The following is a 26,963-nucleotide window of genomic DNA, read 5'->3' as shown; positions in this document are numbered from 1 at the left end:
TGGAACCTTCGTCACATTCGGGAGCAATTCTAACCAGGTTACAGGGATGTTCCTATTGGCCTGTAATGCTCCCAGAAGCTGGCACGGTCAAACATCCTGTCCACCACAGGAGAGAAGGAGGCGTCACAATGGGGAGGACTAAGCCAAGGCCCCAGCACCCCAAACTGGCAAGGCACTGAGGGGCCTGCAGGGGCTGAGGCTGTGACCCACTCTCTGCTCTGAAGGTCCCCTAAGCTTTAGCTACAATGTGGCACATATGTACACTCCACTGAGACTGCCTTCCATGATGTTCCAGAAACAGACACAGCCTGACTTTAGGCTGGCTGGGTATCCATTCATAATGCCTGCTGTCGGATTTAACTCTGGATGGCCTGTGAGGTGAGACTCCAAGGAATAAGCCACCATTACCCCCAGCACAGTAAGGATGCTATGCAGGGCCCTATACTCATTCTTGGCTGAACTGTACAAAACCATATGGGGGTGAGCTATAAGCAGCTACCAGGCTCCTACAGGGAAGGTTGTTGGCCATGCATGAATATTACTGCTGAGCCTCAGCAGCCTGGACAAGTGTTGTTATACCCTCATGCATCCTCAGAGGAGGTGGGCTCTGCAGGTTCTGGTGGCAAGGTTTGTGTGTTCCCTCCTAGGCATGGCTACGTGCTTTCAAGAGCTGGGGCCTTTAGGAGGTAAGAAAGCTACTTATGAAGAGGCTTCAAAGGGGCTTCAAACCATCTCCTCTCTCAGTTGCTTTTCTGTTCTCTCACCTTGTGAGGACAGAGGATGAAAGCCCTTCCCAGTGGTAGAGCCTGGGACGAGCTTCTGCTGTTGGTTACTGTCTCTGGTTCTGTGACCGCAGCGCAGACGGACCGAGGCGGGTGGGTTGGGAGGGCTCTGCGCTAGCCCAGGGGCAGAATCAATCAATTCAGCAAAACTCAGTGGCACTCTGTGGCTATTTCCTGGCCTCTGCCAAGATGAGGATCCATCCAGGGTCCCTCTGCTCCAGGTCCACAGAGAACTCGACAACACCCACTTGGGAACACTGCCTGATACTTCAGGTGTTCCCTAAGACATCGGACCCTTAGTTGGGGAGGTGACTGGAGCTAGCAGACCCCAGAGCTTCTTCTGGGAGAAGAGCTGGAGACTCACTGAGAGGCAGGCCTGGCCAAGTCACAGCTGAGTCACAGCATCTGGTCCCCTGTTCCATCCTACAGGACTGCCTCTCTTCCTCCTTGAAGCCCTAGGGGTCTGGCTAAAGAAACAGCTCCACCCCCTGGAAGAAGATGGAGTCAATCCCACGAAGTGGCTGCTTCCTGGAGCTACCAGAATCAGCATGTCTCTCTGGCTTAGACCAGGGAGCAAGCAGAACATGTAGCACTGGTGCATGGGTTCCCCTGAGGGGTGGGATAGGGCCAAAATATGGCCAGGGCTCTGCTCTTCTTCCTCATTTGCCTTTCTCCTGACTTTCCTCTGAGGTACGCCTCTTGACCCTTCAGAATCCTTCTCAGGTAGTGGGCTGGATGTGTGTCCTGTGGCTGCAACCCCCATACCATCCAGTCCCAGAAGCTTGTGTTTACACACGACTCTACTAGTTTCTGCAGGTGGGGTAATTCCTCACCATACACCGCAGGGTAGTGTCATTCAGCCCGTTAGCCAGCCCCACAGAAGCCCCTTTACAAGTCTGAACAGAGAGAGGACAGCACACACGGTTTGATTGCATTTGTAGCAAGTCGTGGGACAGGCAAAACCGTCTCTGCTATTAGCTATGGGGAAGATGCATCTGAAGGGTGGTGGGCAGAAGATGCTGGGAGGACCAACGCGTTCATTAGTTTATAGAGCTGTACACATCTAGGGTCTATGTGCTTTTGTTATGCATTAATACTTTTTATTATTTTAAGTATGAGAAGAACCCTAACCACAGCAAACTGAATGTTTCTGATGCCTACCTTCTGACCCAAACCCTAGCCCAGGGGCCATAAACAGCTGGACATACACTGGGAACACTTCTTCAGATCAACTGACCGATGGTATATCTGAGGGGCTGCCACCTCTGGTGCAGGGCCCTTAGGGCTGCTGGACACGGTTAAGTCTAGGGCTGGCTGGAGATACACTCAGAGCTAGCGTATGACAAATGTGCACAGAGCTGTCCTCAGATAAAGGCTCACAGCGGGAAGCAGAGTCTCCACCCCTGACTTCCAAGAAGTGAAGGATTTCCACTCCCTCCCAGAATCCACAGATGGGGAGTCCCGACTTCGGACTGCACGAAGGCGGAAGGCCACCTCTGGCATACAAGACAGGCAAGGAGAGGTAGGTATTTAGCTCAGGCCTTCTTTGTTCTCAGGCCAGACAAAGCACCCTACCTCACCTTCACTCTGCTGGCTTTCAGGTTCCTGGGGACTTACAGCCCTAGGCAGCCCCAAGGGTCACTCCCCCACTATTAGTTCACCTGCCAGGATACAGCCATGCCCCCAGGACAGGAATGTGGTAAGGCTCAAATACTCTTCATATGGTTTTTAAGTAAAAAACTGCATTTTATAAATAATCACATTTCATGTCATTTATTGTTAATCACTGCTTCTTAAAAGGAAAAGGTAGAACAAAATGCTAATGGGGCTGGAGAGACGGGACTGTGATTTCTCGGTGCTTTCCCGTGTTTTCCAAAGGGCAGGCATTTCTCACAGAATTAGGAAAATCGCTTTCATTTTAAAAAGAAGAAGAAAAAAAAAAAAAAACGCAGCCTCCATTAAACACGTAAAAACAGGAAGGATGAATGGAATCTTGAGGGCAGGAAATGGCTTTTTCTGTAGCCTACTGGCTTGGGCCTAGGCTGGTCCCCACAGACTCCTCCACTTGATGAGACAGGGAGGACAGAGCACAGCATAGCATCATTGTGGCCGAGGGCTGGCTACACAGATCTCCCTTCTCAAGGAGGGTGCTGAACCCAGGAAGGGCTCCCAGCTCCCAGGTTTCCCCAGCCTCAGCCTTGGTAGGACTTCAGATCTCCTCCCTTGTGGAGTCTCCCAGCAGCTGCAGCCACAGGTACCTGTTATGTGCCCACACGAATGTCAGCCCTGGAATGGCATAAGTCTGAGGGGAGGATGGTAGCGTCTGGGGTCCCCTGGGCCAGCTAGGAGCATATAGCCTATGGAAGGACAGGACATCCAGTCAAGAATTCCTGTCTCACTGGGTGTATGTCTTGTCCACCTAACATATGGCCTTGATCCCAGGGTTGCAGAGGACTGGCTGGAATGGGGGTGGGGGTGGGAAGATGATGTCCTCCCTCCTTTTCACATCTGCGCTGAGTCCCGGTTGGCAGTGAGGGTACCCTAGGTAGACCCTGTTCCTAGGATGCGTGCGGCACAGTGGGGGCAGAAGACACTGGTCACAGAGTGTCCACATCGTAGCTGCAGTAAGAACTACAGGATAGGAGGGCCAGAAGGATCAGTGTGATGAGGTCCAGATGTGCAGGACACAGCTGGACAGCAGCTGTGAGGGCAGGTAGGTATGCCCTCTGAAACCCCCCAAGGATGGCGAGGCAGGGGCGTGGGGAGAGTGCCCCGGCTTAATAGGTTCAGGGCAGAGCAGACAGTCAGCAAGCGAGGGCTCCAGACTTGTGCTCAGGCTTTTTTTTTTTTTCAAGCTGAAATGACTACAAATACTTTTTCCTTCTGGTTTCAAAAGAAATGAAAACATCTTTATGAGTTCCTAAACTATGGCAAGCCCAGCCCATGTAGCCCCAGGCCCCAGCATGAAAACCCACAGGAGCCACCAAGACAAATGAGAAGCATGGCTGGGCTGGGCTGGGGCGGCAAGCGGAGAGCGCACTGCCAGGGTGTACAGTGCCTGGGAAAGGGCTGCTCCAGAGCTGCCCTCGGGACAGCTACCTGAGAGAGGCCTAGCAGTGAGGGGTTCAATCTGCAGTGAGCGCCCTGGCTGGAGTGGCATAATGTTCTACTAGCTGGTGAGACTTACTGCTATCTGAACCTGGGGGGGGGGGGTGGCTCAGAGGGGGAAAAAGGGAAGGGATGGCATCTTGCCAGGGCTACAGCTGGGCATCGGGGGGCTTTGGGGTAGTGCAAGTTTGCTGCAGGCCCTGGGCTGAGCATCCAGTTAGAGGAGGTACCAATGGCAACCAGTGCCTTGTACCAGCTACCCACTACCTTGCACTGCACAGCTTGCTTCAGGCTGGGCATACCTGCCACCCACTCTCTGGGCCTTGACTCGTGACACCACTGGAGCCTCGGTCCCAGCAGCTGTTTCTATTCAAGAGGACCCCACCATGTGGACAATGGTCTGATTGATGTCCAGGAGTCCCTTGTAGCGCCATGTGCTCTGGACTGTTATCAGCAGCTAGACCGTGATGGGAAGACACGGAAAGTGGGGACTTTACGGTGATGTGGACTCTAGGGTCTACTAGTTGTTACTGCTCCTGAATTTGAATTATTTAAACCCAGAGGCCACTGAGTTTAAATAATTTACTCTATTTACTTTCCAGGGTTGTTACAGGAAACAGAACAGGGGCTTGTCTCCTGGCGTACTGAAGAGATGGCTATTGTGTTTATCAGGAAGCCAAGGAGTCTGAGGCACCTGGAGGTCTCCAGCAGAGCCAGGGCCACATTCCAAGGCTTAGCCGGCCGCCTTGGCTTGCCCACCGCCAGTCCATAGCCCACTGGACTTGTGGGGGGCTTCCTCAGTTAGGCTGCTGCAGGAGCTGAGACACCAGCCACCCACCAGCTGGGACACTCACCCACCCCCAGCACTTCAGTGAGTTTCCTTCAGTCTGGCTGCAGCAATGCTGCTGTCTAAGTGTGGCCTCCAAGTTTATTTTAAACTATTTCATGTGGAAAAACTAAGCTTCCTCTTTACTGGTGGGTTCCAAGAGGGGTTAACCCCTTCCTCTCCAGGCTCCATAACTCCTGCCCCCTCCCCCACCACCCCAAAAAACAACAATAATTAAGAACTGCCTTCTAAACACTATTGGAAAGCCTATTGCCCATGAGCAGCTAAATCCTTGGGAGCCAAGACTCTGGAATAAGCCCATGAAACTGTAAAGGTGGGGAGCCTAACAGAGAGATGTGGAAGGCCCGAGGGTGGGGGGTGGGGGGGCAGGCAGAGCAGCCTGCTATCCACAGACTCCCTAAGCTTAGTCTCACTCCTTAACAAGTCAGCTCAGAGCCCACCCACCTTGCTCTGTTTCTAAGGCAGGATATTACCTTCCGTGGTCCAGAAGAGTCAAGGAATCAAAGTCAAAAGGACTGCAAGGAGGGGCTTGTAAGTTTTACCATGGTCTCAGGGCAGACCTGGGCCTTGGCATTCATAGCCGGGGAAACCCTGAAATGGCTGGTCTTGGTTCTGTAATCTGAACCCTTTGGGCCACACTGCAGTGGAACACAGAGTCCAAGCCCCATTGCCGACAGCAAGCACCTTCTCTTCAGAAACATCAGACACTGAGAGGGTAGGGACCTGCTGGAGCCCCACAGCACCCTGCAGGCTGACAATACCCCAGCCTCCCATGGAGCCCTCTTCTTGCTATGGCTCTCTGTATAATTTAGACAACAAAAGAAAGAAAGAAAGAAAGAAAGAAAGAAAGAAAGAAAGAAAGAAAGAAAGAAAGAAAAAGAAAGAAGCCAAACAAAATTAAATGAGAGAAAAACCAAGCATTCTGTTGCGGCTGTGTATAGTTGACGCCCTGAAGTAACGTCACCCCACACCAGCTTCTAAAGCTGGGTGCCCCAGAGCCTTGGAGCCCCCTGTCTGCCACCCTTCCTCAGACTAGAAGGGTGTCTAGGAGCTTCCTCTCCAACAGAGGGCTCCAAGTTTCCAGGTGCCCCCCTACAAACCCATCACTGGAGCCCTCTTCTTCATCACTAGTGCCCAGGTCCTGAACCTGAGATCCCCTGACTTCAGAGCTCACACCCCGCCACAGAAGACCACTATCACCAACCACAGTGCCCTTCCCCTAGACACCGAATCCTCCTCATAGGTAAGCCTTCACTGAGGACACAAGGGCATACACTGACAACTGCCTTGCCAACCCTTTACCATCAGGCCAACCCCAGGCACATCAGCTCCTTCCTAGGAAGGCGGGCTTCTGCCCACCCGGATGTGCAGTGAGAAGCCTGAATGGGGCAGCGGCGGGTCGGGGGGGGGGGTCCTCTGTTGCTCAGTCTGATGGCCACAGTCCATGCTCCCCAGGCCAGGCAAAGAAGGCCGGTGGGGAGTGAGCAAGTGAGTGGGTGGGGAGAGACAGTGGGAGTCAAATTCTCCCTGCTGGAGGAGGAAGGGAGAAAGGAAGGTTGCAGCCAGGTGCCACTGATGGGTACCTCACACTTCCCACAAATGCACATGGACGCAGCGATAAGCATGCCTGCTTAAGTGCATATTCAGGGTTGTGGAACGCATGAGCATTTTTCCTCTACTAGTAACTGGGGGGTAAAAACAGCAACATCCCAGAGGGCACCTCTCACCCTAGGATTAAAGTCTACAGGGCTCCCTGGAGAAATGGGCTGGTGCCTCGGTTGTGGCAAAGACAGAAGATGGACGTGAAAGAGCTTTCTACACCAGACACCCAGGAAAGGCACAGGGAATGGGGGAAGACATCAGAAGGAGGCGGAGCCAGCTGGAGGGACTGGGGACCATCTGAACAGTGAAGTCACAATCTGATGGGGCAAATAGAAAGCTGTGACCTCACGGTGGCATAGACAGGCCTAAGGGAAGGGAACACTTGCTTTTAGACACAAATGGCGACACTTCCCTCTGATGGCAGGCAGATGATACTGTGCAAAGGGCCCACATCTGAGGCACTACAGTGGGTGTACCCTCAATATATTTGCTGTATGTAGGCCTCCCTACTGTGTGTGTGGGGTGGAAGCGGGGTGTCTTCCTCAGAGACTTGGCAGCCTCGACGCTTGCTCCAGCCAAGATCAAGTAGAGTCTGCGTACATGGGACTCATGAGTTTTAGACTGGCCGCATAGGCCCCAACTAAGGACACATTTACTCAACTGAGGGCAAATGACAAAATTTTTCCACGACCATCATAGAAGCGACAGGCTCAGGCTGGGAGAGGGCTCTGTGGTTAAGAGTGTGCCTTGCTCTTGCAGAGGACCTCAGTTTAGTCCCCAGCACCTTTATCAAGGGGCTCATCACTACCTGTGGCTCTTCCAGACCCTGTGGCCACCTGCACTCACGTACATATCCCAGTCCCACCATATGCACATCATTTTAAAAAAATAAAAAAATCTAAAAATAGAAAAGACCAGTTCAAACCAGAAATGTCAACAAAGAGTAGTGGGTGAAAGTGAGTGGCAAGCTACTAGTGTCTCCTCACAGATATTAAGAGAAAGCAGAAATGGATGGTAGCTGATACCTAAGGTTGCTTCTGCTTGGGGCGGGGCCTCACAGACCCGACCTCCCTATGCAGCAGATGATTGCCTTGAACTCCTGCTTCCAACAGTGGTCAGCATCCTAATCAATGCTAACCTCATCGGTAACGGGCATCATTGCTTATACACTGGGAGGATGGCGCGCTGGGAGGATGGCACGCTGGGAGGATGGCGCGCTGGGAGGATGGCACGCTGGGAGCACTGCCCCTCGTCTGCTGGTCCCACAGAGGGAGCTGGATGGCATCACGAGGGAAAAGCACATGAAGCAGCTGCCTGTGGGTGTCATGACTGCCAATCCTGACAAAGCCATGGCCAGGGTGGAGCATCGGCATGAGGGAGCCTGGAGGCTACCATGGGACTTCATGGCTCTCTCCAGTGTCCTCTGGGTCATCAGAGAGATCAGAACAGGATTTGTCTCTGCAACAGTGCATAAAGAAAGATATCTATTTGGAACATTCTAAGATTGTGTTTAATTAAGAAGGTTGGGGGAATTCTTTGGGTGTGTGTGTGTGTGTGTGTGTGTGTGTGTGTGTGTGTGTGTTCATCTGTGAGAGTGTAGGTGTGCCTGTGTGGAGGTCAGATGACAACCAGAGACAGGGTTGCTGCTGCAGACACCAGGCTAGCTGGCCTGTACATTTCCCATGACACTCATAGCTAGGTCTGCCTAGCTCACTGAAGGAGCACTGGGCTTGCAGATGCTGACACATCTGCCTTTATGTGGGTCCTGAGGATTAGAACTCAGGTCAAAGCATGTAGAAGCTAGTATTGCCACATGCTGTGGAAAGTCACCATGCCTCTCAAGTGCCCAGCTACAGCCAGTGGAGCCCCCTGCTGGTTGAAGGGCCTCTGAGAATCCATCATAAAAGAAGCCCTTCCAGGACCCAGGCAAACTCCAGAGGGGGGTGGAGACACATGGGAACAGGGGCGGAGGGGCACGACAACACAAAGGGCTCAAGGAAAGAATGAGGAGGGGACAGTAGGGGACTTAGTGGACAAGGACAATTTTGACACAGGGACCCCAGGCCCTGAGCACAGTTCCTCAGGATTCTCCCCCTGTGATGGTACCACCTGGAGAAGAACAAAAAGGAAGCCTCCATGGGTCACAGAACCCGCTTTGGTTCTTGAGACCCCAGCCTGACCTGAGTCCAGCAAGCTAGCCTGACCCCAAATGTGACAAAGACGCGCAACAGCAGGGGAGCAAGAGGGGGTGAGCATGCATGGGAGAGAGTTTGGAGTTCAGGGGCATGGATTTGAATATGTGAGTGTGCGAGGCGGGAGGGGGTGGGGTGAGAGGGGTAGGAGGAAGGCGACGGCTGGCTGTGAGTGCTTTTGAGTGTGCACTGGGGCCTGACATGCTTCCAGTGGTCTGTGTGTTCAAGTCCTGAACTCAGGAAGGGTTGGCTCTCCCAGAACCTGGTGACAAAGCGCCCTCTCGTGGCCAGAGCAGGAGGCAGCGCACGAAAGAGAGAAAGTTGACTGTAGAGGTCCTGAAAGAGGCTCAGGGGAAAAAGCTGAGGAGGGATGGGAAGAAAAGGAGAGTGAGAGGGGAGGGACCAGGACTGGAGAAGGCCAATGCATCTTGGATGCTGACCCCTTACCTGGTGGCCTCTTGTCCTCCCTGGGCTCCACCCTCCCCAATACTGCGCAGACAAGGGCAAGGTAAGCAGGCTTTGACCAGATGTGTGGCTACAGTAGGAAACTTGAGCCTTTCAGCTGGCACGTGGACCTTGGGCATGAGTGGGAATGGGGTTGCTTCTCCATGGAGTGGGGCGGCTTGAGTGGCAGGACAGCCCAACACCAATGCCCCTGCTCTATCCGGGCCTCACTTTCTGCACATGCAAATCGAGGTGGCACATGATATTGGGGGCTCTACCACCCCTTGGAGACTCTGCTCCATTTCCCCTTTCATTGGTCGGAAATAAGACCAGCCTTGAGCGCTGTGCTAGGAGCCAGAGTACAGAGAAAGAGTCGGATGCAACAGAGCCAGGGGCTATGCCAGTGTCAGCCTAATGCCTTGCGCCTTTTACTCAGGATTCTGGCACTCAGTCCTTCTCTGGTCTTCCAGATGAGACAATCACCAACCTCTGGGGTCCACCCTAGGTAAGGGAACTCGCCCCACTCCAGGCAGTTGGGTCTAGTTTGGGACTGCTTTGATATATTCTCCCGGGTGCAGTTTCCTTGAGGATTTTGTGAGGGCCCTTGTAGCACTCCATGTGAACACGACAGGAGCTAAAGGCTATGCAGAGTTCCTGTTTGCCTTTCAGAAAAGCGCAGCCTGGAAACCAGGCCCCAGGTGCATCATCCACAGGCACAGTGATGAAAGTTCCCTGGTGTAAGGATGAGGTCAAATGACTCGCATCAGGACCTGCACTGGGCCAGAGGCTCCCCAAGGCTTTCTGTAAACCCAACTCATCGGTAGCTGGTCCCACGACCTGATATGTATGGGAGGGACAAAATGAGGAGCGAAAGGGACTTGAGTCTGTCTGAATTCAGAGGCCACTCACCAGCATACACTCAGCACATGCATTGCAGGCAGGCAGAGTGCGGGATGCCAGAGAGGCTGTTGGATTCCCAGCAGCCACCACAGGGACTTCCCTTTAGGGACAGGAACACAAGACCCCTTTGGCCACCAGTGTGCAGCCAGATCTCCTGAGGGTGCATCTGTGAATTAAGGGTGTCATCTGCAGTGAGACAGGGCCGTGCGGGAACACACACCTCCAGTCACACAAGCTTCGGCTTAGGGTTAGGGTTAGCCTAAGATTTGCTAGGTCATCCACTGATCGTAAGTGTAACATACAAAAAGTTAGGGTTAGTGAAGAGGGGACGGGGGCCTAGAGAGATGACAGCATTGTCTGCTCTTCCTGAGATCCTGAGTTCAATTCCCAGCAACCACATGGTGGCTCACAGGCATCTATGATGAGATCTGGTGTCCTTTTCTAGTGTGCAGGCACACATGTAGTCAGAGTACTGTACGCACAGTCAATAAATAAATCTTTAAAAAAAAAAAAAAAAAGAAGTTGGGTTAGCAGTGAGGGTCAGGGTTGATATCCTAGTAGGCCACTAACAGTAGTGCACTGAAGTGTCAACATTACAAACTGTCTTCACCGTAGAAAACCAGTGCCGGGCTTGCTTTCCCTACTTGGTCTCCAAAAACAGTGTTTCTTGCATGTTCCCATTGGGACAAGTCACTTTTCAAGTCACTTGTGGCTTTCGTATCTGGCAGTGTTTCTACGTCTTGTCCTTTCAGCACTAACATACAGCAGGAGCCTGTCACGCTGGAGTGGCCTCAGCGTGGGTGGCCCAGTTGCCCCCTGTAAAAATAAGATGATGCTGCTGCTTCTTCTTCTTCTTCTTCTTCTTCTTCTTCTTCTTCTTCTTCTTCTTCTTCTTCTTTAAATTTATTTATTGTATATGAGTGCTTTATCTGCAGAAGAGGGTATCAGATCACATTATAGATGGTTGTGAGCCACCATGTGGTTGCTGGGAATTGAACTCAGGACCTCTGGAAGAGCAGGCGGCGCTCTTAACCACTGAGCCATCTCTCCAGCCGTTCTTTTTTTTAATCCATGTATTTTATGTGTATGAGCGCACTGTCTTCATGCACATCAGAATGGGCTGTGAACCACTATGTGGTTGCTGGGAATTGAACTCAGGACCTCTGGAAGAGCAGCCAGTGCTCTTAACCACTGAGCCATCTCTCCAGCCCCACAATTAAGATTCTTATTTCACCATCCTCCAAGCTAGCGAAGGAGGAGCTGCCTCTTGACAAACAAGTCCTGCCCTGCAGAACCAGAGCAAGGGGTCAGTTTCCAGAAGCTTGGTGATGATTACCCATAGCAGCATGGTCACTACCCCCGGCCGCCAGCTGAGAGAACCTGGCATGTGCCAGGCACCAGATGAAACGTCATAGTTGCAGAAAGATGCTAGAAAACAGTCAAGAAAAAAGCACGTAGCATAATGCAATCCCATTTTTGTAATAAAGGAAAATCCAAAACATTAGCCACGTGCTTGTCTGTGCTAAGAGGGTGGTCTTCCTCTGTTAGAATTCTCTCTCCAGTGCTCGCTCCATCAGGTGGATATCACTTCCTTTCTGTTGATTTTGAGTTGTACGGGGCTGGGGACTGGCTCTAGGGCCTCACACATGCTGGGTAAGGCCTGGACCACTGAACTGCACCTCACCCAGTGGACACTTCCTCTGATGGCAGGCAGATGATACTGTGCAAAGGGCCCACATCTGAGGCACTACAGTGGGTGTGCCCTCAATCCTATTTGTTGTGTGTAGGCCTCCCTACTGTGTGTGGGAGTGGTGGTGGAAGGGGGGGTGTCTTCTTCAGAGACTCGGCAGCCTAGATGCTTGCAACAGCCAAGAGCAAAGCCACAGTAGATTCTGCATACATGGGACTCATGAGTTTTAGACTGGCCGCATAGGCCCCAACTAAGGACACATTTACTCAACTAGGACTTATTTTCCTTAATAAATTAGAGCAGCTCTACTTCTGGCTTTTCAAATACAAAAGCGCTGCTCACATATTTGGCCACTAAGTTGAAACACACACTGAACATGAGCTTGCTGGGCTCCCACTGCTGAGAGGCACGGGACACCACCATAAACAGAGAACAGCCACTGAAGGATGCTGAGCCCCACTGCCCAGTGAGGAACCTCTGACCAGGAGCATAGCAGAAGCAGGCTCTGCAACGCTGGCGAGTGTGGATCAGGGACTTCAAGGTCTGCTATGGCCTGAATGTGTCCCCCAACCCCCAAATTTTGGTGCTGAAAATTTAATCCCTGGTGCAGCAGCACTGGCAGGTGGGCCTTTGACAGGTGTTTGGTCATGAGGATTGATACCTCCTGGAAACGGGCTTGAGGGAGTGGGCTGTCTGCTTCCTGTCACGGGTCAGGATTCACTATCCTTCCTTGAGGATGCAGGAAGACACATCCAGGGCCATCCTGGAATCAGACACTGAACCTACTGGCCCCCTGATCTTGCTCGCACAGCCTCCAGAGCCCTGAGAGACTGTTTCTTGTCTTCACAGTGAGGCACTGCATTACGTCAGTGCCAACAGACCAGGAAGGGACAGGCCGGCCAATTGTTGTCACCAAGTCTCTCTAGCACTGACAAAACAGTGCTTTGTTTGAATGGCCTGGCCTCAGTGGAAGCCACTGAAAACAAGCAAGGCAGGGGCTGGTGATGTGCCTCGATTGGTAGAGTGGTTCCTTAGGATGCACAGAGCCCTGGGTTCGATCCCAGCACAGCATAAATCAGGCATGGTATCACACTCCTATAATTCTCACACTTCAGAAGTGGAGGCAGGACGCTCAGACATTTCAGATCAATTCTGGCCACACTGCAAGTTTGAGACTGGGCTATCTGCAAGCCCATCTCAAAATATAAAACAGGGGATGGAAATAGGAAAGGGGAGAAATTGTGTCATTTATAATTTATACATTAATAAATTTTAATATATTATAATTATATGATATACCATATCTTATATTATAAACATATATATTTATAAAATATAAACTATATAATACATTATATAATATAGTATGTATCATGTATCATAATAAATAATAAAATATAATTGTATAATTATAATACAAATTATTAAATATTAAATATATGTAAGTAAATGAGCGAGACATTGCCTTATGTATAAGACACTCCCAATGGCTAAGCAAGCCCATCCCAGCCATTGCAGGGCAAACCTAACTGCCCAATCCTTAGCAACTGTTCACAGCTGCCTCTAGGTTCTGTGCCTCTCCCAGGCTGGGAAAGGTGGAACAAAAGGAGAAGGAAAGTACCCAGACAGGGTGAGGCCAGTTGTAACTATGGCTGCAAAGGTTCTGAGCACACTCCCCAAAGGAATGTGGACAAACTCAGCCCAATTTCCTGGCTGCAGCCCTGGGACGGCGGAAGCCTTACGTCTTAACCCTCACTCCACACAGATTCACATCTGCTTCAAGGTCCAGGCTCTGCATCAAGGGTCGCTCTGCCTCACCTCCATCACACAGTTAAGGACAGTGGTTTCTGCTACAAAGGTCAGCCACACTGGTCCCTCGGGGCCAGCTAGAGACAAAGCCATAAATGTCCATATACTGTTTGTCTGTTTGTAATGAAAAGCCCCTTTGTTTGGAAAACATAACAAAAACAAGAAGGCAGTCACCTTGGGAAGGTACAGTGAAGGGTAGGAAGACAAAGTGGCTGTGGGCACTGACCTGAACTTGCCAGTCCGCACCTGCAATGCCCTCATTCCACACTGCTGGGCACCGCCAACGTCACCCACGATGTCATCACCAATCATGATGGCCTGTCAATAGTGAAATGTGCTCACAAGTTATGTCAGGAGAGTTTTATTCTTCAGTTTTTCACATATTTCTTCTTTTTTTTTTCTTGACATAATAAACTGCTTGATTTGATGTTAAAGCCACTATCATCCAAATTAAACAACATAATATTGTCATCGTATTGATTTAAAGTCAACCCACCTTGAATATATCTCCTGCTGTTTCCCCTGGGTCATGACCAGTATATATTTATTCAATGTGAAATCAATCAGCTACTGTCAAAGTGATTTGGTGCCCTGAGGACATGAGGAACCTCTCCACTGGGCGGGCTGCATCGTCCCTGATGCTAAACACTGTGCACGTGATTGTGCAGTGAACACTAATTCAGTGTCTGGCAAGTCTTTCCAGTCCCCAGTTCAAAAGGTTTGCTTTCAATTGTGAAGAGACTACTATAAAAACCAAAACCTAAACACACACACACATGCGCGCGGATGAACACCCACAAGTGCTTATGAATGAGTGACACAAGGCTAGGGCAGAATCATGGCCCTGAGAATTCCTGCACACAGACACACAGACACACGCACACATGCATGCACACACATGCATACACATATGCACATGCACACATAATGGACAGGGTTTCAGCAGCAGTCTGTGGTATAGATTGGTCTCCCACGCCTGAAACAACCCTCAAACCAGGCAAACTCTCAGAACCAACAGTTCTCAAGGCACTGGGCATCAAGTGAGAAATCATGTGTCTTCTGAGGCACAGGAAGTGAGTGAGGTGGCTCCGTGACTAGCCCAGCCCCCGCCTTCAGTGTTTTCACAGCACAGGTGTGGGAGGATATCACGGACTGGGTTGTCTCCTCCGGAAGTCAGCGAGGCCTAAATCCAGGTGTGAGGACTTAGGGGAGGCTTCTATGGAGGTAACAGATTCCATGAGGTCAAGGGTGGAACTCTGACCAGTGTGACTGGGGTCCCTATTGGAGGAGAAAGGGACCCTATAGCTGTCTCCATACAAGCACAGCAAAGGCCACTTGAGGACACAGCAAAAAAGCAACCACTCGGGGCTGGAGAGATGGCTCAGAGGTTAAGACTGCTCTTCCAAAGGTCATGAGTTCAATTCCCAGCAACCACATGGTGGCTCACAACCACCTGTAGCAAGATCTGGTGCAGAATGCTGTATACATAATACATAAATCTTAAAAAAGCAACCACTATAGTTTGGATATGGTTTGAGGGTGTCTCCTAAAGGTGTGTGTGCTGGAGGCTTGGTCTCCAGTGTGACAGTAAAAATGGTGACAGTATTAAATCTGTAGGAAATGTAACTAGAAATCATTACATTAAGCAAAACAAACCAGACTTAGAAAGGCAAATAGATAAAGCTTTCTCTCATAAGCTGACTCTGAAGTTGAAACTGTGTGTGTGTGTGTGTGTGTGCTCTGCGCACACGCATGGGTGCATTTATATATGTGTATGGCTATAGGTCCTGAAACTAGGAAGGTAATCATGTGGAAAAAGGAGTAAATCGCAGGGCAGTGGGAATTAGACAGTAGACAGTAAACAGTAATGGATTAAACGGAAAGAAAAGTAGAGACTGCCTAGCAAAGAGAGGGAACAGTCGGAGACAAAGGTAAGCGAGGGGCCAGGCCACACTTGAAAGTCCTCCCTGGATTTCTGTGACCTCTTTTCCACCTCTTTCCTGTGTCTCCCAGCTATATTACACATACCAGTGACAAACTGATTCCCATCAATGTCCCTAGATAATCATATGGTGTTTACTCAGACTATTATGGGAAGTCAACACATTTTGGTCTTCTATTATAGTAACACACCTCAGTTCCTTTTAAAACACAATTTTTAAAAAGCCAATTTAAATAGCAATTGAGATGTAATATGAATAAATTAATAAAATATATTTTTTTAAAAAGTGAATTTAAGGAAATCCTGAGCAAATAATAGTCCCCGTGGCACGTGCCCAGCCACGACAAAACATGGAGTCTTCTTCTAGAACAGCGCTGGAGGGCACTGCTAAGAGCTCGAGTGGAGTCTTTTGTTTGTTCTGTATCTACCAGCTCTCGTGCAGCTGTGTGGAAACCAGCCAGCCACCTGCGAGGACCAGCCAGTAGCATCTAATCACTATAGTGTGACACCATGGTGGTACTCCACACATGGACAGAGGACTTCAAAGCCTCAGGTGGACTCCAAAGCCTCAAGTCTTCCAGCAGCTTGCACAGAGTGGCCTCAGGTACAGGTGACCAGACAATTCATGTTAGACTGGCTTGCCTCCTTTCAAGAAGCTGTCCTAAAACCGTTGACTTTTAAACACACAAGGGTTCCAAGTCAGGCATCTACTGCTGTCAAGGGTGCTGGGACCTTTGTATGACTGGGCTCCCTAGGAACGGAACATCAGTTCTAACTACTGCAGGTCATGCCTGGCACCTGCCATGCCCCCGAGAACAGAAAAACGTGTGTGTGTGGGCTAGGGCTGTAGCTCAGTCAGTAGAGTTCTTTTCTTTCTCTTCTGTAGTCTTGGCTGCCCTGGACTCACTTTGTAGATCAGGCTGGACTCGAACTCACAGAGATAGATCCACCTTGCCTCTGCTTCCCGAGTGCTGGGATTAAAGGCATATGCCACCAATGCCCAGCATCAGTAGAGTTCTTGATTAGTATACACAAGGCTGTGGGTTTGAGCCCCAGCAGTGCATATGTGTCCCCAGGAAACAGATTCAGGAAGACCAGAATTACAAGGTCATCCTCAGCTACATAGTGAGTTCAAGGCTAGCCCTGGGTACATGAGTTACTGCCTCAAAATAGCTGTTACTTATGGCACACACAAACATACAAAACTAGACAATGGAAACTTGCATGTTCAGGACTTTCGGGCTGGCCTTTGTTGATGTGGCCCATGGAGATGGTATCTGGGAAAGAACTAATCCCTTGGAGGAGGTGCTGTCACCCTTGGAGGACCATCTGTATGATGGACGCTTTGGATGATGACATGATGCCAGCACGGGGCAGAGCCTCGGGAAGCGAAGACGATGGTGGCAGGAGCTGGGAGTAGACACAGGCAGCCAGCGGGATGCGCAGTGAACCCTATCTGGGCCAGCTTGTGGACTCCGCATACCAAAATGCTCTCAGGACCCCGGGGACTTTACAGATTTACCATCAGTGAAGGGCAATCATCACACCAAGAGGAGCAATTATTGCCAAATCATTTAGGATTTAAAAAATCATTGGCAAGAAGATGGAGGTCAAGAGGTGCACTGTCAGGGGAAATAAAAAAAAAAAAAATCTCTACCTGTCAGGCCTGGCGTTTACTCCTTTCTGACTATGATGTGAGAGAAGGAAGACAGACTTTCAAAACTGAATGGCCGGACTCCAAGAGAAGCCAGAAATACGGAGAGCTGAACGGGGCTGTCACCATCCAAGACAGGTTTTGTGGCTTGGATCTGTAAAGCCCACTCTGGGGCTGGTAACTGGGTCAGTCAGCAGAGCACTTGTCTGGAGTGTACACCACATGAAACTGGCGAGCCAGTATTTACCTGAGACCCTGGAATTTGGGAGCCGGAGCAGGAGGGTCAGAAGTTCCAGGTCATCATTGGCCATATAGTGAGGTAGAAGTCAGTCTGAGCTTAAAGAGCAGGTCCCCTGACCCGCCAATCCCGTCTCCCTGAGGGCTTCTCCTTCACCAGCCCAGGTGCACAGAAGAATGGAGCCTGACAGGTAACATGCTTGGGAGGCTTCAGGGCCTAAGGGCTTCCCAAGAAAAATCTGGGCTTCCTGAGCTGTCACCTCTCCCTAGACTCTGTTGGGCAGGGAGTATATAACCCCATAGCAGAGAGGGAGGACACCCCTCCGCCATAACGAGAGTCCTCAAGGGATATTTACACCTTCAGCTTCCAGGCACCTCAGAAACCTGGATGTGGCACTTGCTAAGCCATTTCTACCATGGGCTAGCACATTTATAAGGACAAACATTAACATGGCAAAAGGCAAGGATCACTGATTTTTTTTTTAATGTATATGGGTGTTTTGCCTGCATGAATGTCTACATGTCCCTGTGCTTGGTGTCCATGGTACCTAAAGAAGGTGCTGGATCCCTGGAACTGGAGTTACAGCCGGTTGGGAGTCACCATATAGGCACTGGAAATTGAACCTGTGACCTCTGGAAGAGCAGTCAGTGCTCTTAACAACTGAGCCATCTCTCCAGCCCTAGATCACCGGTTTTTAAAGGAAAAATTGGGTGAGGGTGTGGCTTGCTCAGGAAAGTGCCTGCCTAGCATACAGAAGCTCTGGGTTCTGGCCCCAGCACGGGGCAAAGCTGGCATGATGACATACCCCTGTAATCCCAGAACAGGAAGGTGGAAGCTGGGTATGATGGCACATTTTAACACCAGACAGAGGCAGGTGGGTCTCAAGGCCAGCCTGGTCTACTAAGGGAATCCAGGCCAGCTAGCTCGGGCTACATAGTGAGACTCTGCATCAAAAGCAAAAACTTGGTGTTGGTAAAGATGTGGAGAAACGGGCAACCTGACATAAACCTTCCAAACTAGGATGAATGATGTACACTACAACCTCACCTCCAGCATCTGGAACATAACAATGACACAAAAGTATGTACATTATGTACATACAAAGGCGTATACCAGAGTATATACAAGAGGAAATGAGGAAGCGGCCCAATATCCAATAACAGAAGACTGAATATTTCTGGCATACAAGACGACCCCAACTTTGGCCCTGGTACTTAGCTTCATATGTGTGGCACATATAGTGGGGGAGGGGGGACTGTGGCTGATTCCCTGCTCTGTGCATGGAGTATGGAACAGGGAGGAGCAAGCTGCACACATCTTCCTGTACCTTGAGGAGAATGTGGGCATGGATTGGCTCATCACCAGAACCCGCCCATTTGACTTGGAAGGCTACGTGTCTTTGGGTTGGGTGTGGAGCACACCTTAACGGGACAGTGTAGGCGGGCACTGGCTGTCTGCGAGCATTTAATAAAGCAGCTGGCTGCCTGTGCCCTGCCTGAGAACAGACAAATGCCTGAGTCTGCTGCACAGAAATGCGTTGGAAGTGGGGTAGTCTTATACGCTGAGTATATTTTAACTGGAAAAATTGGAGTCATCTTATATGCTTAGTCTGGAAAACATATAAATATATGTCTGTGTGTGCGTCTGCGTGTGTGTGTGTCTGTGTGTGTAAAAGTATACATGAACATATGGTAAAATACTACATAGTCACAAAAAGTACTTCACAAAACCGCTTACATAAGCACAAAAGAAAGTTTTCTCAACAGAATTTGCTGTTGTTGTTTTTCGAGACAGGGTTTCTCTGTGTCACTATAGCTGTCCGGGACTCACTTTGTAGACCAGGCTGGCCTCGAACTCACAGTGATCTGCCTGCCTCTGCCTCCCTAGTGCTGGGATTAAAGGCGTGTGCCACCATACCCAGCTTCTCAACAGAATATTAAGGGGGAAATCAAGTTTCAAATAGCAGATAGAGGATTGTCTGTATTTTATGTGGAAAAAAATTAGAAAGGTTAAGTGTGATTGTACTATTCTAAGATGGTGGAATGATGGGTTTTCCCCCTTGATACTTCTCTAAAATTTTTTATCTCCTTTGATAAACAATAAATTTTTTTCTTAATGTGTATATGTTCCTACATGCATTTATATGCATTATGTGCCTGCAGAAGCCTAAGGAGGCCAGAAGAGGGTGTCACATCCCCGAGAACTGCAGTTACAGGAGCCCGTGAGCCACTGTATGGTTGCTGGGAACCAAACCTTGGTCCTCTGCAAGAGCAGCCAGTGAGTGCTCTTACCCGCTCTCCATCTCTCCAGCTGCTGAACTTGTGTTTTAAGGAGAAGGGAATTAACTACTAGAAAAAGCTCTGAGGGAAACAATAAGAAACCAAAGCCAGGAGGCTTTAGCAGTACCTTGACTGACTCACACAAAAAGTGTCTCAGCCGGGACTTCCACCATTGCCACTCTGTGGGGCTGGGTGCTCAACACTGGGCCAAAGCACTCAAGTCCAGCTGCACTAGACCTGCTCCTGGTTTTTGCTCTCCTGGCTTTATAAAACACACACACACACACACACACACACACACACACACACACACACACACACATACTCCTTATCCCAATCAGATCATAGGGTACACCATCCCTAAAGAAAACGCATGCAGCTGGGAGCAGGGCTCAGTGACCACAGCAGGAAGGTTTCCATAGCTTCCACGAAAATACGTAAAGTCATGGCTTTAGGTCTATAGATTGACCCTTGAGTGTTAGCCACTCTTACCAGAAGCACAGAATCCCCCAAACCATATAGGTCTGACCTTTGAAGCAGGAGTAAACTGTAGGGCACAGCCCAGTTATTACACTCAGTCTCCTGTGGATAGCCTACAAGCCTGGCCCTCAATTGCTTTTTTTTTTTTTAAACACTAATTTATTTATTATTTTATGGTGAGCAGTGGGTAGGAACGTTAACACTGTGTGCATATGGAGGTCAAAGGGCAACTTGCAGAAATGAGCTATCTCCTTCCATCACGTGGGTTCCAGAGGTCAAACTCAAATCATCATTGTTTTGAGCAAGTGCTTTTCTGAAGGAGTCCATCACCAGCCCTCAATTGCTCTTCCTTGTGTGTGTACGATGGGGGTCAGTGCGTGAGGGGTCCAGTGCAACTCTAAGAGTCGGTTCTCTCCTTCCACTTTTATGTGGGTTCTGGGGATCAAGGTCAGGTCCCGATGCGTGCACAGCAAAGCACTTTCAACCACTGAGCCATTTTGTAAGTCTGGTACTAAGCTTTTCTATGACTGTGCCCACTGTACAGAGAGGTTCTCCCCCTGGATAGTGTCTGAAGACATCTGCGACTTCACAGCTTGCAAATGGGGGGCAGTGCTACCATAGCCAGCAGGTGGAGGCCAGGGAGGCTGCAATACATGCCCAGTGTACAGCAAGCTTCCTTCCTTAGGTATTCTTAGAAGTAATGGGGAAGGAGTGCTGGTCTTCTCCAGATTTCCGCACCTGTCATCCAGGGTAACCCCGGCTCTCTGCTGCCTCTAGGCTATTTGGGAAAGATCAGGTGGAAACTGGATTGGGGGCTGCCACCCTTGGAGCGCGGGCTCAAAACACCTCTGCAGGGCCATTACCGAGGAAATGACAGTGATGACTGTATGGATTAGGACAGGTTGTAACAGTCAAGGTGCACCTCGACCTGGCACCTGAGCAGCCTGCAGCCCTTCGAGGGCCATTTTCATTAAAAACAACAAGAAAATACAGACCCAGGGATTATTACTTGTGCATGCATATAGTTAGGTGAAACTCTGTCTTATGATGTGTACAGATCCCGAGATTCAAATAACTCTAGCGAACATTTCAGTAGAACAGCAGGCAGGAGCCAGGACAGGATGACAATGAAGAAGACACACAGGTACTGTGTAGTGAGAATTTTAGATTCTTTAAAAAACACAGTAAGTAGCCCAAGGGGCACGTCCCATGAAAGTCTTCACCAACCAGGAAAGTGGGATAGATGTGAGGACATCCTTTTGGGACTCTAGGTGAGAGAAGTATGGGGAAATGGGAAACAGAAGGATCCAGAGGGTCCTAGAAACCTACAAGTAGAACATTATGATGGGCAGATCTGGGCCCAGGGGTCCTGCTCAAACTATGGCACCAACCAAGACAATATGTGCAGTAAACATTGAACCCCTACCCAGATCTAGCCAATGGACAGGTCATTCTCTACAGATGAGTGGAGAGTGGGGTCTGACTTTCACATGAATTCTGGTGCCCATATTTGACCACGTCCCCTTGATGAGGAGGCCTGGTGGCACTTAGAGGAAGGATAGCAGGCTACCAAGAAGAGACTTGATACTCTATGAGCATATAAAGGGGGAGGAAGTCCTCTTCAGTCACAGTCATAGGGGAGGGGAATAGGGTGAAAGTGGGAGGGAGAGAGGAATGGGAGGATAGAATGGATGGGATAACAATTGAGATGTAATATAAATGAATTAATAAATAAATAAAAATTTAAAAACACATAGTAAGATTGTAAGAACATGTTTTTGTTTTAATCCCAGGTGTGGGGATATGGGGCTGCTTTGCAGCAGCTGACTATGATTTGCCTCCTGCTCTGGCGGGGGTGTGATTTTGCCAGCTGCACATAGTTTCTGCAAGTGTGTGACATTTAGAATTCTGGGAACTTTCAGAGACCATATAAATGCTAGAGCCTCGATGGCTGGGTTGCTGGTTGGATGCTGTTGGATGTGGTTTACTCAGTAGTCTTGTACAAAGAAAAAAAAAAAACAAGAAGCAGCAGCACTTAGATACCCTAATAGCCAAACTTGCCCCCCAAAAGCTGGAGGCACCCAATCAGCAGGAAGTAGTCTAACGAGAACAATGGCCCCTTTCTTCTCCATCCTTCCCCCCCAATCTAGTGTCGGGGTTGAAAAAGAAGGCATAGAGAACAGTGGAAGAGAAAAGAACCCACAAAATAACAAATGCGGCTACAGTATTACATTTACATTTAGACTGGACTAGGCCACCAAATGCCAGGCACAAAGCACAGGTGTGCACCAGGGCACACATATGGAGGAGAGGGGACAGGTTCCAGGAGTCAGCTCTCACCTTCCATCCTGGGGGTCTGGTCACCAGGCCTGGCTCTGGGTGATTTTGCCCATAAGCTATCAAGTCAGCCCAAGCTGTAGAACATTCTATCACCCACACAAGAACAGGTAGGCAGGTACTCAGGAAGTGGCATTCCTGATGTGCCCGTGCCTCAACCGCTAGTAACCACTAGTCTACTCTCGGCAACGGTGGGCATGCCTGTCTTAGCCAAGGCCTATAAACAGACTCCATGCGTGGTTCTGCACCTAGCTTCCTGTCCTCGGCAGACCGTGTCCACAGTTCATCCCTCCACATTATGACTCAATGATACCTCCTTGTACGAATGGCCGACCCATTCATAGGGGATAGGCACGCATCTGAGTTCTGTTTAACCTTCTAGTCACTGCGAATACAGCTTCCATGAACATCTGTAAATGGATATAGCTTCCATGAACATCTGTAGATGGTTTTAGGGGGCTGTTTGTTTCTGTGGTACTGGGACTCGAACCCAGGGCTTCATGTTTGTGAGGCAAGAGCTCAACTACTCAGCCACCCTCAGACCCTACGTGGGTTTTGCTGCTCTTGTCGTCTGAATACTGGTACCAGTTCATCTGCGTCTACTAAGGGCACAGTCACCGGGGCAAACAGCAACTCATTTAATACTGCAGACTCACCCAAGACTCCCCGGAAACTGTGGGGGCACTCATCATGGTCCTACCAGCAGAACACGGGGGTTCCAGACTCTCCACGTGAACACTTGCAATTTTCTGCTACTTCTCTCTTTTAGTGGCCATATTAGATGACTTTTTTTTTGACTTGTCCTAATGAGCCAGGAGACTGACCACCTTGTTATAGACTCTTTGGTCATTGCCTGGGGTTTTACTACTTTGTGGCAGTGCTAAAATGCCAAGTCTTAAAAGAAATACAACATGAAAGGATGCAACAGGTCTAAGATTTGCTTTAAAACATGATGGTGGGCTGGAGAGATGGCTCAGCGGTTGGGAGCACTGACTGTTCTTCCAGAGGACCCGGGTTCAATTCCCAGAACCCATATAGCAGCTTACAACTGTCTGTAACTCCAAAATCTGATACCCGTAGATATACAATGCACATAAAATAAAAATAAATTTAAAAATAAAAAATAAAACATGATGGTAAAGCTAGACAATGGTAATCCCAGCACTCGGGAGGCTGAGGGCAGCCTGGTCTCGGGAGGCTGAGGGCAGCCTGGTCTCGGGAGGCTGAGGGCAGCCTGGTCTCGGGAGGCTGAGGCCAGCCTGGTCTACAGAGTGAGTTCCAGGACAGCTAGGGTTACACAGAGAAACCCTGTCTCAATAAACCGAAATAAAAAACAAAACAAAACAAAAAGAAAAACCAAAACCAAAACCAACTAACCAACAAACAAACAAACAAAACCTCACAGAAAACACGATAGTAAAAAAATTAGTTCTAGGGCTAGTGAGATGAGATGGCTTAGCTAGAAAAGAGCTTTGTGTGCAAGCATGAGGACCTGGGTTCTAATCCCTAGACCCATGGGAAGGTGGGCACAGCAGCACACACCTGTAATCCCAGGGTCCCTATGTTGAGATGGGAGGTAGAGACAGGAGAATCCCTGGAAGCTCACTGGTTGCCAGCCTGACATGCACAGTGGCAGATAAAAGAGACCCTGTCTCGAGTAGAATGGAACACAGGGACTAACACCCAAGGTTGTCCTCTGCCCTCCACACATGCGTACCTGCACATGCGTACCTGCAATTTACATACCTGTGCATGCATGTGCATGTACACGGACACAGACAACAAGAAAGGAAAGAAGGGCTGGAGAGATGGCTCAGCATTTAAGAGCACTGGCTGCTCATCCAAAGATCCTGAGTTCAATTCCCAGCAACCACATGGTGGCTCACAACCATCTATAATGGAATCTGATGCCCTCTTCTATCTGATGTTCTCTTCTGTCATGCAGGCATACGTATAATAGAATGCTTATATACACAAATAAGTAAATCTTTTAAAAAAGAAAGGAAAGTATTTTTTAAGAGAAAAAAACATTATAAGAGGAATGTGCGCAATCCAGTTGTTGGGGCAAGTAACTGCCTCGTTCCTCACAGTTAGAAAAGCTCTGGGCCAGCAAGATGGCTCAATAGGTAACAGTGCTGCTGCTGCAGCTGACAATCTGAGTACAGACCCTAGAACCCACATGGTGGAAGGAGAGAATGAATTCACACAAGCCCACACCGGAAGTAAGTAAATAAATAAATAAATGTCATTTTTAAAATGTAAAGAAGAGAGGACATTCTGCTATGCCTACCTGGTGGGCTTCCACCCCTATGGCTTGTAGGGCAGACCGGAAGAACTCAGGGGAGGGCTTCCCCACCACTTCAGCCTCGATACCACAGGCGTACTGGCAAAGAGAGGACACGGCATGAGTTTGAGATGAGGAACAGGAGCCTGAGCACACACGGAAAGACTGTCTCATGGTGATCAGGGCCCTTCACAAAGCAGGATGCTATGGGCCTCAAAAACATGTTGCAGGCAAGTGTGCCACAGGTTCACAATAGGTTATAGCCCAGAATGCTTAGGGCAACTATCTCCAGCTCTGGCACTCCAGGGCTGTCCACAGCAAGTGGTATACTATACCTAGCAAAGCCACAAGCCTCCCAAGGGACAGGAGACCAAGGCTCTTATTTGCCTGTTCAGCTACAATCCATTTCTGCCCAGGCCCTCCTAAGAGGGTCCAGGATTCAATCTACCCACCCGCTCACCCTTCCCTGGGCAGGGGCTGCTACCCCTGTGGGCACGGGATGGGGTATAGCAGGACTCTAGGCAGGAGAAACTGATAGGCCACAGTCACAGTGGACTCAAGGAGTCTGGGCCCCAGGTGGCTTTGTAACCTAGAAGGACATCTCAGAAGGAGGCCGGGGAGGACGCACCAAGCCTGAGGCATTACAAGGCCAGGAAGGAGGCAGGTGATCTGCACAGACACCGTGAGTCAGAGAAGAGTGGTAAAAGAGCACGCTGCCAGAGAGCACCGGGAGGTTAGCCTGGGGGTGGGGGGGGGGTGAGGGGAGAGGGGAATGACACATATAGTGACTGTGTGATGACCCAGGCAATGGACTTTGAGGAAGGGAGTGCATGGCCGGAAGTCCCCACACAGGAGGCTCGGAAACAGGAAAGGCTACTTGCATGTAAAGTACACCCTCTCCCCCAGAAAGCCTGCAGAGGGCATGGGACAGAACCGGGGCAGGTACCTCGAGTGCTTTCATGTAGCATCCAACATCCAGCATCAGGCCGGAGGTCTCCTTGTAGTAGCGCCTGCAAGAGGGCAGAAGGGAAGAGGTGAAGAGAGCGCCACAGGTGCAGGTCAGCACCAACACCATGCTGAGAGTGACCCGATGGAGGCCACATGGTGGAACCAGAAGGCCAGCAGCACTAGGATACCATGAGTCATTCAGCTAGGCAGCCCCCTGCTGCTGGCTTTGTTGGGACCCTACCACAATGATTAACCAGGGACCCAAGGGGGACAGATGGATCCAGTTTGTCACACAGAGGAAGACAAGTGACCCGTGTTCTGGGAAGGGATGGCGGGGGTGGGGGGGAGTTGGGGGGTGCCGGAGCATGTGCTGCACTCCCTAATCGCAAATGATTAACCCCTGACTGCTGCCCGAGGAGGGGACTCCATTAGTTCCACAGCAGCCTGCCACGTCTCCTGTTGGCCGGGGTCAGGCAAGGTGCCAGGTTTCACGGGGACCGGCTGCTTCCAAGTGACAAGAACGCCTTCTAAGCCTCGCAGAGACACTACAGGCTCAGCTCCTGGGAGCGCTCCTCAATTTACTCTCACTGCTCTTCCAAGCGCCCACAGGCCCACCCCACGTCAGGCCAAGGCTTCGAGGGACATGGAGTCCTGACGGCAAAGTCATCCACACCTGGGGCTCTCTGAGCAAAGCCATGTGACCGTAAAGAGGCAAGGAGGTGGCTTCTTCGTCATGCTCTAGAGATGAGGTTCCCTGAGACGCCGGAACAGTACAGGGAACTAAGTTTGGAATTATTGAGAGGGCTGTCCATCGCCGTCACCTGCCTTCTATGTTCAGCAGGGCACATTAACTAAGCATGCGTAGAGAGGGGCGTAGGGTCGCTTCCCCTGCCCCCTTCCCTCTCAGTTTTTCTTTTGATGACAGGGTTTCTCTGTATAGCCTTGGCTGTCCTGGACTTGCTTTGTAGACCAGGTTGGCCTCGAACTCACAGCAATCTGCCTGTCTCTGCCTCCCTGAGTGCTGGAATTAAAGGAGCATGCCACCACACCCAGCTCTTTCTCTGCTTTCTAACAGTGACTCTGGTCTACGTAAGCTTTTAGCCCTCAGCTTCTTCACCTGTAAATTGGTCAAAACAAATGAACCGCCCACATCTCAGGCTGTTGTGGAGCTTGGACAAAATAACACACTTAACGCTCCTTACATGATGCCCAGAACACAAACGCTACTCCACAAAAGGCTGGAGAATGTTCCTGTAAGTAGCTGTTCACTGGAGCTGAGACGTAGGCCCTGAGACAGGAGCTCAGTGGAAAAACGAATACAAGCTCCCAGGCCTGGTGGTGGCGGCATGCCTGTAATCCAGCACTTAGGCAGCTGAGGCAGGAGGATTGTGAATTCTAGGCCAGCCCGGGACACACAACAGATCCCA

At 50.0% G+C, this 26,963-nt stretch overlaps 1 protein-coding gene across 3 annotated transcripts in view; it reads right to left on the bottom strand.

Moving 5' to 3' along the window:
- Nucleotides 1-26,963, bottom strand: part of Lhpp (phospholysine phosphohistidine inorganic pyrophosphate phosphatase) — a 96,190-nt gene that overhangs the window by 39,623 nt on the left and 29,604 nt on the right. For 2 of the 3 annotated variants that reach the window (XM_051145452.1, XM_051145455.1), the window contains exons 4-6: nucleotides 25,535-25,598; nucleotides 24,595-24,687; nucleotides 13,601-13,692 (exon numbers count right to left, since the gene is read on the bottom strand). In XM_051145452.1, coding sequence (XP_051001409.1) covers nucleotides 13,601-13,692; nucleotides 24,595-24,687; nucleotides 25,535-25,598 — 249 coding nt within the window. Of the gene's footprint in view, nucleotides 1-10,936; nucleotides 11,162-13,600; nucleotides 13,693-24,594; nucleotides 24,688-25,534; nucleotides 25,599-26,963 lie in introns of those variants that run through there. The other variant, XM_051145453.1, reaches the window with a different exon arrangement.

This window comes from Acomys russatus, chromosome 5 (assembly GCF_903995435.1).
Source record: "Acomys russatus chromosome 5, mAcoRus1.1, whole genome shotgun sequence".
In the NCBI taxonomy this organism is placed as follows: Eukaryota; Metazoa; Chordata; class Mammalia; order Rodentia; family Muridae; genus Acomys; species Acomys russatus.
The sequence above is the reverse complement of the archived record's forward strand: the minus strand, read 5'-3'. Positions and strand labels throughout refer to the sequence as shown.